General features: G+C 36.3%; 1 protein-coding gene across 7 annotated transcripts in view; it reads right to left on the reverse strand.

The window, feature by feature from the left end:
- LOC118737427 (rho GTPase-activating protein 7) overlaps window positions 1-13515 on the reverse strand; it is a 396184-nt gene that overhangs the window by 112957 nt on the left and 269712 nt on the right. For all 7 annotated transcript variants that reach the window (XM_036467902.1, XM_036467901.1, XM_036467907.1 and 4 more), the window contains one exon: window positions 12620-13326. In XM_036467902.1, coding sequence (XP_036323795.1) covers window positions 12620-13326 — 707 coding nt within the window. The remainder of the gene's footprint in view (window positions 1-12619; window positions 13327-13515) is intronic.

Consider the following 13515-nt stretch of genomic DNA (forward strand, 5'->3'; position numbering starts at 1 on the left):
ATTTATTTTTTTATTCTACAGACTTTTTCCTTTAGGTTGATACCCATATTGTTATTCTACAATGCACGGCATCTTTTGAATATTTTTTTTATTCAATCATATGCAAGGTGTTATATTAATTTCGATTGCAAACCTGAAAGCACTATATTTCCTAACTTCTAAGAAACAAATTTAATTAATAGGCATATCGGATATGTATTTTTCACTAAAAAAAATGTCTAAAAAGAAAGTACTTACTTTTCTATTTATCCCTTTTTTTGATAATTGTTTGAAAATTATTAGCTCAAACCTCCTAGATCTTTATATTGAAGTGCATAAATGTAGAGAAAACAGCGGAGTGCATTGACATTAATTATCGATTTTAAGATATATTTTTTTTTGTGTTTTGCGACAGCAATGAACTGCATGATGATGGTCGGTAAATGATGGATTAAGCTTTACTCGACAGTAGCTAATGGGGCCAATTACCCGGGCGTTGAAGAGGAAGATTAATACCAAATTTGTATATCTAAATACATAACTGCAGATGTACATATGTATGTAAATTTATATGCAACGTAAATCAGTGAGAAAAAAAAAAACTTTAACTCAGCGCTGCTTCAAACAAAAACACAAATAACTAGCGATGCAATATAAAAACCCGTTTACAGTCTAAATAATAACGAATACAAAAACAATTTGCTAGCTAAAAAGCTTACTAACCATTTAATGATGTGAATACATAATGAGTTGTTGCTACAGCACTTGTATTTGTAGTTGTATTTTTTTTTTTTTTAGTTACTGTCGCTGTAGTTTATCGGAGTACATGTATTTGATGTCAGCGAACATTGCAATCAGCAACATAACCAAAGCATAACTAGCTTATCACACAAGTCTGGCATATACTATACATACATATGTACATACATGCTTAGCATTTAAATGCCACCGTGCATTTGTATGTGTACACGTGTGTTGCACATTGTCTATTGCATGTGGTTATCAAGATTTTTAACACTTTGGTGGCAGCACCACTTGGCTTGCATGCAGCTCTGTTGAATTGTTTTTAACGCGCGGTCGAGCAAATCTAAGTCATTTGTTGCAAAGGCAAAAGCTGGCACTGTTGCTAGCTAGCTGGTATACGCTTGTGTTGCTTTTGCTTGCCACACCGCCCGCTGCCATTTGCAAATTAACATTAATGAATCGCCGTGTGGCAACAAAATGTTGCAGCAGTAGGCAAGCTAAATCTGGTATAATTTTTAAAGGCGTTCTTTTCAATGTAGTCACAATAATAGACGCAAAAATTGCAACAACAGAAATTAAAAAAAAGCAAACTTATTTTTTTTTTGCAATATCCGTTATCCACTGTTGTTGTTGTTGCAGTCGCAATGCTGTCTGTTGATTTGGTAGCTGCTCATAGCGTTGTGGCAGCTGTAATTAAGCGCACTCAAGCACAAATGCATATGTGCAACATGTTGCATACATGCGCACAATTGCATGCAGATTTCGGTTGCTGGTTGCTGTTGCATGGCATTTTTTATTTTTTTTTTAATATATTTCGAGTACTCGTATGTGCGTGTTTTTCCATTTATTTTTTGTTCGCGGCAGAAGATCTTTATAGCTTGATTGCGTGCTTAACTGAAACATTTCACTCATTTCTTCTTCATTGCAGTTTGAAAATGCGCGGCGGCGAACAACTGGTTGCATGCAGCAGCAACAACAACAAAAAATTGGCTGCTTACTTTTAGCTTTAGGACTTTAACATGTTGCTGTGGCTCACTTCACTTTTTTTGCCTGCTGCCGCTTGATGTCTACATTGACGCCTGGTTGCTGGCTGTTTGGTTGGATTTTTTTCACCGGAATTTTACTGGGTGTTGCCCGAAAAACGGTAATGCATTTCATTTAAATTTATTAAATATGAATATAAAAATTAAAATCTTCGTACGTGGTTGCAAATGGCGGCTGTGGTCGCGCCTGCGGTTGGCATTCAGATCTTATCGAAGGCAATATTTTTGCAAAACGACGTAGCTGGGCTGGGTTTATTATGAGTTTTTTGTCAACTATAATGAGGCGTGTTTGTGTGTGATCAGCTTATGAAATGCTTTTTAATCAGATTTTGTTTATTTGGATATGGTTTTTACTGCATATAAATGGGAATATTAAAACTGAAGAACAATAACAACTTTATGCATAAATCCGATATAAAATTGACTAAGTACTCAATGCCGTGCCAACTTAAATCATAATTTTTAGTAGTCAAAACTCGTTTAGAATAAAAATAAAACCCGATTTAGAACTACTTTCTAAAGTTCGCCAATAATTCTTTAATTTGAATTAAGTAAAACGATTTTTAAAAGATAAGAAAAATATAACAAACTAGCTCTACACTCTTATCGAAACAATTTTGAGTAAATATGATTTTCTTTAATTTAAAGTTCCACAGGTAGCTGATGTCTAGCCAAGAGAGCTTCTTAGCAAGTTTTGATGAAATACCAAGCGAGGAGTTTAAGCTATTGCTTTGACAAAGCAAGTAAACTAAGAATGATCTGCTTAAATAATAGTTAAGGAGACGATAAATATCCGAATGTCCGATGTAAAGTCACTCCGTATCCGTTTCTAATGGACACTGCCCAGCCAGGACTCCCGCCAGTACCGAGAGTCGGTGCTTAGTCAGCTTAAGAAGCTGCTTTGACTGTCTATGCTCCAACATTGCTCAATAGGTCAAATAACGAGAGGACGCACATCTTCCAAATAGTGTTTTTACTGCACAACAAATCAATTTATCAGTTCGACTGTCAGTGAAGAGAAGTGGTACATAATCGAGAGCAACTCCGGTCTTGCCAGCTGAAGCTCTTTCTCTGCAGTTGGAGGGAATTGAACTCCATGAAGACAGAGGCTTACATACGAAATTCTGGCCATCCACCTTGAGTTTGTAGATGCCTTCTGACGTGCCTGCATAGAGGCTCCCCTTCAAGCAAGTGCCTGGTTGGGAGCTCAAATGAGTATCAACCGATGAAAAGCTGCCTGCTGAGCATAATGTTGTGCTCTCCTACTGCGAGTATTTGAACCTAACTATGTATGCAGGTGATGTTCAGGCGACATCAGGAGGCAAGCGTGTAGCTTCGTCCACTGCATCCTACTTATCCCCGGCGACCACACGGGCGCTGCATAGTTTAGAACCAGCCGGATAATTGCCTCGTATTTTTCCAGCAACGCGTTAAAAGTTTTTTTTTGCCCTTGCATCAAATGTTTTCGGCGAGCCATTTGAGAACTTTGTTGAGGCCCTGCACTTTATTGGCAATTGCGGTTGCGTGCGCTTAGAAAAACAGCAGGCTATCAAAGGTTACCTCAAAACTTTTCGGTTTTTTCACTGTCGGAATTGGTACGCTGTCGCCATGAACGCCCAGCTGTAGCCTGCCCTCTTTGGTCGAGGCGAAGAAAATGGTTACAGAGGATTTTGTATCGGGAGAGCAGGCTTCATGCAGTGAAGAAACGAAATGTTCGGAGAGAGAACTGTTTAAGTTTACCACAAATCATTAATTCCATTGGATCCGGGCAAAACCGACCAATTGTCAACGTGATCATATATATGTAGAGGGTAGGGGACGCCACCCTATGGGACCTCTGCTAATTTTATGGATTTATATGTTTGATGGCGGCCGCTGTGGTGTATTGGTTAGAAGTGCGCACTACCGTTCAGCAGGGCCTGTGATCAAGCTCAGTTTCCGACTAACATCATAAACAAAAGAAAACAAAGGTTAAGGCTACGATTCAGTGGTGACGCGATCTAAAACAGTCCGGGTTCGGTGGCGTCAACAACACCAATCTACAACTTCTATACCGATTTGTTCAACCTGTCAACATTGGTTTACATAAAAAATGTATGAAAGCTATTAGCAACGTGTTAAAACCTTGTTTTTTACATACACTCATATATGTTTGTATACGCATATATGTTAAGCCAATTTAATTTAATTTTGCGGGATAGCTATTATCTTGAGCATGCATTTAGTTGCTTAAGCCGGAAGTCTCACTTTTTCTTATGAATTCTCAAACTTAATTCTGTTAGAGCTACACACAATTTCCTCTATATAAATACACACACCTACATATGTTCCTCTGGATATCTCTCCTCCCATTTTTTATTCGGCACGCCACAACATTTGTGATACTTACGAAATTAGGTCACTTTTACAACGGAAAAACCAGCCGATACCCAAAACAAAGCCGCCCATGCGCCTGCAAGACTATAATTTGCGCTACATTTAAGCAAATTAAGCCTCCGCTTTATGATGAGCGCGCTTCCTTTAGCTGTCATGCTGTTGTTGTTGTTGGTAATGTGACTGGGGCGGCAATAAATGCAAAATATTGCACAATCATATTCTTCGCACCAAAGCTTCCAAAAAAAAAAATAAAAATAATAATAATAAAACTGCGGTTTAACAACCATTTTCGGCGCGAATAACGGCACTAGGCAAACATGCTATACACAACGCTGGCAATGCGCACTATTTGTCATAATAAAAGCGTTCGCACAACAGGCGCGCCGCCATGCAGCCCAGTCATTGCGCACCGTAGCTAGCACAGGATATAAGCGACCGCGCCGCGCAACACTCTTTGTTTTTTTTTGTTTTTTGTGGCTTAATATGGCGTTGCATAGCGTGCCACAACATGTCTGCCTGCCTGCCTGCTTGTCGTCTGTCTGCGCTGATCTGGTCTGGTCTGGTCCACCAATCCTGTGATGCGTGGGCGACGCTGTGACACATTTTATCATCATTAGCCTCCTTCCTGCTTGCCACTACCCACCCGCGCGCTACTTGCTTGTCGCCGCTTTATGGTTTATACGCTTTCAGTTTTATGTATATTTTCCCTACTCGCATTGCGCTACTCACGATAGGCGTGTTAAGTTCAAAACGTTGCATGCCACTGAGTTCGCGGCGATTATTGTTGCCTTTTGCTATTATAAATGAAAATTTATGCCACAAAGGCTTCATCATCGTCATCAGAGACAAGAGACAGCGATAGCGGCGCGGACAGCGGGAATCGCTTATTTGGTGCATTTTCTGACGGCAGTTAGTTTGTTAGGCGTCGGCAGCGCGCACCCGTCGCCGCTTTGAACTCGGTGGCAAAGAAAGCGTTTAAAGTCGCTTGATTGTGTCATGTCTTTCGGTGGCTTTGCTTTTATTTTGGTTTGTTTTTGTTCCTCTCTTTGGCTTACTTTTCAATAGCGATTTTAAGTGACTGCAAAATGTCAACTTTCGCATTTAATTTGTTTATTGAAATCAACGCGCTTGAAGTGCAACGAAAAAATTTCGAAAATAAGGCGTGTTGATGCACATTAGAGTGGTCCAAAAATGCATGTGAAAATAGTCGGAATTTGAATGCTCTCACCCCTAGGATTGTTCTACATACACCTGTGTTCAGCTGATTAACTCATCAACATTTTGATAAATTTTGTTTTTTTAATGTTTATTATGTTTCCGTAAAAGTTTAGCTCATTAAAGTTTCAGCTAAATTTTAAACTTTTTCGGATTTTTTTAGATTTTTTTTTGAGTTTGCAGTTTAATCGGGTTATATTGTGCAAGTTATAAGTTGCAAAAGAATCGCGTCGATTTTTAATAATTTTTTTCTGACTGCATTCAAAATTTTTTCGACACAAAAAAAATTGTCGAATATATTTTGCATCGAAAAAAATTTGTAACGCAGTCAGAAAAAAATTATTAAAAATAAACTTAAAACCTGCACACTATTGCACTGAAATTTAATGGGCTATCAAACTACATACTCGAAAAAAAAAAAATTATAAAAATCTAGCTGAAACTTTGTTTATAATGAGCTAGGCTTCTTTGGAAAAATAATAAACATTAAATAAACAAAAGAAAAATAGCCGAAACTGATCAATATGATGATGACAATCAGCTGATCACAAGTGTTCATCGAAAAAAATATGCCTGTTTTTTTTTTCAAATAAAAAAATATTTAGAGGTCGCTCAAAGCGCTTGAAAATTTCCATGTATTTTATATGTAAAAGAAAAAATTTCAGTACAAACGGTGTAGAATTCTTGAAAACCAATACATATTTTCCAATCTCAAAACTCTGTTTCTATTCAGAAGAATATATAGATTTTCTAAAATAATATACCATTTCTAAGCAAAATTGTAAAAGACCAGACGGCATCAAAACTACCGACAAATTTTTTTTTTTGGTGGTTTAAAAATGGTTTCACCATATGTACGTATTTTTTTTTTAAGAATAATCAGGGGGTGACAGCATTAAATATCGGACTTCAAGTTTTTCACAAGTTATTTTGGACCACCCTATGCATATGCATGTATGTGTGATTGCTCGAGCGTGTGCTTGTGTTGGCGTTGTGTGTCTAAGCCAGGCAAGTAACGGAAAAGTGAAAATTGCCTCGAAAGCGGGAAAGGTCGACTAATGAAAATCGTTTGATGAAATTCATGGAGATCATAACTAGTAAAAAATTATATTAATATATGTTTTTTTTTTTAACAAAATTACTGTGCCTGGGACTATTCTAAGGTTGTGGAACAAACTCCACCAGTTTTGGTAAACGCACTTTGAACTCTTCAAGCAAGGCTTACAACTTTGCTTAAATTGGACAAACAATCAGTGCTAGTGATGATATTGTCACCGACAGCCTCAATACCAGTGCATTCCACAGCTTGGAAAAAGAAGCAAAAGAGATTGGTGAAGTACAAGTGAAAGTACCTCCTCGCCAGAGAGAAAGAGTCTTCGCATATTAGTTCACATGTCACTGTTGGCAACAGTGCTCTCCCACTAAAAATCTGTCATCATACCCATGAGAAAGGTTTGTGAGATTTCAAGATAACAATTCTAAACAAGTTCTGCCGCAGGAGTGTACCGAAGAACGTGGAAGGACGAACAGCGCGAGCTGTTTAAAGAGACATCAACATGTCGTGCGTATCGATAATGGTGCTTCGGAGCAAAGATTCATCGACTAGGCATTGGGTGTGAATAACTGGCGTAATTTCAAAAAGGAGAGAGGCAATTGGCGACAGTGTTTCGTTTGCCAAACGCACAAGCGTTTTTAGTGCCATAAAAGAAGAAATTTTGTTAGGTATATTTTTGAAGAGCTCAGTTAAATAAGAACAATAGGGGAATTACAAAAAAGGTACTTGCAGCCTAAGCAGAGATATAAAGTCCAAAAAACTTAGAACGAGTAATAAATATTTTTCTTCATACACATGTACTTTGTTATGTCTTTAAAAAGTCTGAACACTTTGTCGAAGATTAGAGAAAGTACTTAAGTAACAGCCCCATTCAAAAAACTTGCGACGAATAACGTGAAAGCGTCAGTGATTAATGTCAACAACGAAGCAATTACAAAAGTTTCGACGAAGAGTGATGAAAGTTTCAATGTCTAGAGAGAGCTGTTTGGAATGTGCGTATTGTATTTCTCAAGGCAATTTGGAAAGCATGGTATATCGATGTTTTTGTCTCGAGGAGGCAATTGTTTTTATTTCAAAGCTTGTTGACCTCAAGTACCTCGTTCTACTACTTACACACCAGAACTCAATTTTCAATACCCTAAGGTTCCACCCAAATGGCAATAAATAGGAGGTCTTAGCGTTATGCAGTTCGGTTTTTGGCAATACGTTTTTTTTTTTTTTAATTAACAATAAAAAATAATATATAAAGGAAAATTAAAACAAAAAGAAAACAAATATGTAACATGAAAATAAAGCCAAATTAAATGAAATATTATTTTTTCCTCTTTGAAACAACAAAATATAAAAATTTGATAAGAAAGGAAAACAATTAAATCAAAAAAGAAAATAGTATTAAATATTCAAAAAAAAAAAAGATTTACACAAGGAAAAAAAAAATTTTAAAGCCAAGTGGAAGAATTAAAAGAAAATTAACTCACAAATAGAAAAATGAATTAAATTAAAAAAAAATAAATAAATAAATAAAATAGGGTTCCTAAAAATGTATCAAGTTGAAAGAAATGATTTTTCCTTTTTTAAACAGTTTTTTTAAGAAAGTTAAATAAAATATTCTAAACATTCAAAGAAAATTAAATTAATAACGAAAAAAATATTGAATTAAAAAATACACAAAATAAGTTTCTACAAATCAAATGAATTAATAAAAAAAATATTAATCAAAAACAAAACAAAAATTTCGCTGTCCCAGGACTCGAACGAATATACATATGTAGGTGCCACTGAAAAATGTACAAAGTTTGACAGATTTTTTTTTTCGACATTGCCTTGCAAAAATACTTTGAACTCAGAAGCGTACGTTGGACATATATGTATGTATTGCCACTTTTCCTTCAAAAAGGAGGCAAAAATGGATGTTGGTGAAGTTATAAGTAGTCCACATCTGCAATATTTACAAAAAAACAGCCGAAGTTCTTTTCTGCAGTTGATACCAAAAAATCGAAAATAATTTTTTTTCTGAAAAATTATGGGTTTCTGATCTTCGATTTGGTATAGCAAAGTTGCCAATTCAATTAAAAAGATTTTGTTTAAAGGTAATTCACATGAGCATAGATTTATTTACCTACATAATAATTTTTCCCACTATATCTTTTATGTTGGGGTTTTTTTATGCGTTGGGCACAATCCGGGTAGAGTGAGCTAGTTCGTGCAAGGCCTGTTCAATTCAAATAGGATTGTTCAGAGAAGTCAAATCAGCAATTTAATGACCCTTTCATTCATTCACTACATAAGTACATTTTATTTAAAATATCATATCATATTCAATTCAAATCTTCTTATATATAAAAATAAGTGCACGTTTTTGAAGTGACCTCATAACTTGAGAACGGTTTCACCGAATTCAACCAAATTTATGCGGCACAATCGGGCTATCATGCAGATGGTTTATGTGAAGTTTGCTTGAATTCGGAAAAGGGGGCGTGGCGGCTCTACTTTATATATAAAAATTTGTGAGTCAGCTTATAACTTGAGAATGGCTCCACCGAATTCAACCAAATTTATATAGCATATTCGGGCCATCATGCAGATATTTTATGTGGAGTTTGACCAAATTTGGAAAAGGGGGCGTGGCATATGTATCTTATGTATAAAAAATAAGTACACGTTTTTGGTGTAAGCTTATGCAGATGGTTTATGTGAAGTTTGCCCGAATTCGTAAAAGGGGGTGTGGCACCTCCCATACTAACTAAAATTTTTATGTTGTATATCTCTTGAAATATTTGTGGTAGAGTACTGGAAATTGGTATAGAGTTATATCAAATAATTCCATACTCATGGAGAAAAATGGGCGGTATTGGAAAAGAGGGCGTGGCACCTCCCATCTTGTATATAAAAAAGAAGTGCAAGATTTCAACCAAATTTATATGGCATAGTCGGGCTATTATGCAGATGGTTTGTGTTAAGTTTCCCCGAATTCGGAAAAGGGGGCATGGCACCACCCATACCATCAAAAATTTTCATCTGGTATATGTCTTGAAATATTTGTGGTAGATTACTGGAATTGGTATAGAGACATATGAAATAATTCCATATTCCCCATCTTAAATAAAACAAGTAATTTTTAGCAAAAAAAAACCGACTTCAACTCCCATATAAAAAATATATATATATATATATATCTCATGATCCACTGATCGGATCTCAACCAGATTAGTATGGGACCACCTCTGAGACACTACCTTTCCGGAAATCGAAATCGGTTGACGTGGTCCAAAGTTATGCGGTAACATACATACAAAAAAAAAAAAAAAAAAATATTCCCACGAACTGATAACCTCCTCCTTTTTTGGAAGTCGGTTAAAAATAAGTGCACGAATTCTACCAAATTTAAACGGTGTATTCGGACTATCATGCAGATGGGTTATGTGAAGTGTGCCCGAATTCGGTTCATCGGTTCATGATATATGACAGTTTATGTCTGTCACATGAACCACGTACATATGTATATGGTACAACAGCAGATATATGAAAAATCGAAAACATAGTGAAAATTTGTTGCTATGATGTGCTGTGTTTATTTTTTCTTCGGATAAATTAAGTCAAGTATAAACATGGCTGCAATATTGTACAAAAAAATAAAAATTTCATATAGAAAAATTCCTGGATTTTTCAATCTTTGATGTAGAGAAGCACACCGGGGTACCGCTAGTATTTTTTATAAATTAAAATTAATTTCTTCCAAAAAAGCCTTATTTTCTTCTAGACATCATCCCCAAAATTTCGAAGGATAAGTGTATCATAAAGGGGATTCGGCCCGCTCGATAGCCTTTGCATTAATTTTCCTTATTTGCATTCATTTTTATTCTTAATGTTTGTTCACTCTACTTAGTACAAAGGATAGAAATTGGTGTTCACTCGATCGAGCAGTTCAACTATGCCGGGCTTCATTCAATCCCGATTGTACTGCATATGCGCTGGGTGCAAAAAGGCACGTTCACGTGTGCCTACGAATGTATATAAATAGATTTCTTTACCTACTTAATAAATTTTTGCCTGCGCTTATGTTTCTTGTTTTCAATTTTTTATTTTTTTGAAATGAGATAGCAAAAGGTGACGAAACTCATTAAGCTGGTTTACACACCTTCTGCTTGGTGGCTGGCATACATATGTATGCTCAACTGAGGCTTAAACAAACTTTTCAGCTGCGAATTTTCATTTTCACTATCATTTTGTCACATTTAGCTTTTCCATGGCTTTTTTCAGTTTCAAAAGTAATAGCAATTTGCGCGATTTTTTCATAACCATCAATAGGTATACACATGAGCTGCATTCGTAGGTTTGTTTACTTTAGCTAGCCAGTTGAACAATTGTGTGTAGTTGACATGCGACATGACGGGGGTAATGTACCCATTAAACATTCGGCATTTACGATCCACAAAAAAGCAAAACAAAAAAAACTCAACAGAAAAACTAAAAGGTAATATAAAAACGCATTGCATGAACGCGTGCGCATGCGCGTGAGCATTTTAACAGCCTCGTCGCATTTGTGTAGCTTTATAGTGACATAAGAGGATTTGCGCTGCATAGAAAACAATAAAGTAGTTGAAAAGAAAAAATAATGCAAAATCAACTAAATAGCAACATTTGCCTTAGCTAAATAATCGTAAAAAATATATGAGAAAAAGCGAATGGAAAAAATGCCAATTTGACGTGAACGCAACGCAACGCAGCGCAAACATAAACATAAACAAGACTTGCGCAATTGTTTCATGATTTTTCTTTTAAATATTTTCTCTAAAGGTATTTTGGTTCTAAAAGACTATTTTCGAGTGTAACGAGTATCCACACTACATATATATGTATATATGTATGTACGCAATTATTTATAGACTCTCGCAGCCATATGTGATAAATAAATAGCGAATGTATACCCTGTGTCAAAATTATAAGCGCAAAATATGTATATATATTGCCAAGTTTAAAAAATTTGTTGTATTTTAGTTTATTTTAATTATTTTTTATGAAAATAGTTTCTACTTAAAAAAAAAAACCATATAAATTCACGTTTAAAACTTTGTGCAATATTAAAAAAAAAAATTACACTGGGGAAAAAATTTCAATTTTTTTTGTTGAAGGTGGTTGCTCTTTTTCTTCCATAAGAAGTATGTAAGTTCGAAGATTCTTTATGCGGAAGAAAAGAGCAACGCCTTCAACAAAAAAGTAAAATAAAAAATCAAATGGTGGTCTTCTTTACTTTTAACTAAAGCGAAATAATAGAATTGGCTGCAAAAACTGCAAACCCAAAATCTTTCGAAGAAATCTAACCAACGATCTTGAAATTTGTACCAAAGTTTGTTGATATTTTTTTTTTCAAATATTAGACAAAATTTTTAACTTGGATTTATAGGTTTTTGGCTTAAGAATAAACTTTATATATGTATATGGGCAATTCTTTTGCAAACCAGCCACCCATTTTTCCAGCCCATTTTTCTTGTGGAAGCAGAAACATGTTTAGCACATGAAAAAACTTGTCATAAAGTCTAGTTTTTGACGCCGTCTGGTCTCTTGTGTAAAAATTGTCTAACCTCAAAATAACTGTCTATGGAGAAACGTATCGCGGAAAAATGCAGGTATTTCGTCAAAAATGATCGACAAAATAAAAATATTCAAATCAATTCGACTAAATCATAATTTTTTGTGGCTGGATATGGATCCGATGTCAGTTTTTCAATTAAATATGGTAAAACCAAGATGGCGGACAGTATTTTTGTTCCTTTTCCGACTTTGAAAAAATGTTGGGTAGGGGTGGACATCTTGAATTTGAAAACTGACATCGAGAGCCTCCATAATAATGTTTTGTTTGAAGTTTTTGAATATGTAAATTTTTTTGCCATTTTTGACGAAACACATCCTGCATTTTTTGGCGACACGCGTCTCTTTCGACAGTTAGTTTGAGGTTAGACATTTTTTTTCTCAAAAACCAGACGGTATTAAAAACTACACCTCATGCCCAATTTTTTCATGTGCTCAAAACATTTTTTTTCGCACCAGCAAAATGTGGAGGTGCGGTTTAAAAAAGAATTCCCCATACTTAAACAAAATAAAATAATGGCTGCACAAAAACAAGCTCAGTAGTTGAAATTTCTACAAAGCCCTACTTATTTACTGTTATCACTGGGAGATTTTCTTTTAATTTTACCAGCGCACTTACCTCTACACGCTCCAGATACTCTTGAAAGGCCGCATACGAGTCCTCGCCATCATCGTCGGTCAAATCGCGCACCAAAGCCAAGTCGAGATTGTCCAAAGTGGCGGCCAATTTGCGGCAGTTGTCCGCCGTCGCGTCACTCGCCGTCGTGGCCTTATCAGCTGTCATGGCTATGCCGCCACTAGTACTACCACTGCCGCTTCCGCATTTCGCGTTCGCGTTGCCACCGTTGGTGTGATGGTGACTGTGGCTGCTGCCGCTGAGACTGCGGCGCGGCATGGTTGCATAACCGGTGCTGCCAGCTAAGCCAACGGCGCTGGGGGTTCTTAATGTGGCCGCTGTTGTGGCGGCTCTATTTGATGCGATTTCTATGTCGCTTGTTGCCACCGCTGTCGTCTCTGATGTTGATGGAACAGCTGCATTTGCCGCCGTCGTTGGCGGTGTCGCTGTCGTTGTCGTTATCGCCGTCGCAGTTTCTGTTGCTGTCGATGTAGCGCCGGCTTCCGTTACCTCACTCGCACATTTATTGCCAACGCTGCTGATAACAGCACTCGCTTTGTAATGTTCGCTATTAATTGTATTCGCTTTTGCTTCACTTGTTGTCATGTTTTTACTGCTGCTCTTATTGTTGTTGCTGTTGACGCTATTTTTATGCATTTGCTGCTGTTGCACCTTAATGGAGTTGTCATGATTTCGCATTTGTTGTTGTTCTGTAAAATAAAAAAAAAATTGATAATATAAAAAACACTTTAAAATAGCGCATAAACTAAGTGCTCGCCATTGATTTGAGCTTACGGTATGGCTAATACGAGTATACATTCGTATGTATATAGAAAATGCAAAGTGGTAGACAATTAAATAGATAAAAGCTAGAAATTCTTGAAATTCCAGCGCGTCAA

Source organism: Rhagoletis pomonella, unplaced genomic scaffold, assembly GCF_013731165.1.
Source record: "Rhagoletis pomonella isolate Grant_MI unplaced genomic scaffold, Rhpom_1.0 Rhpom_scaffold_00004, whole genome shotgun sequence".
NCBI lineage: Eukaryota > Metazoa > Arthropoda > Insecta > Diptera > Tephritidae > Rhagoletis > Rhagoletis pomonella.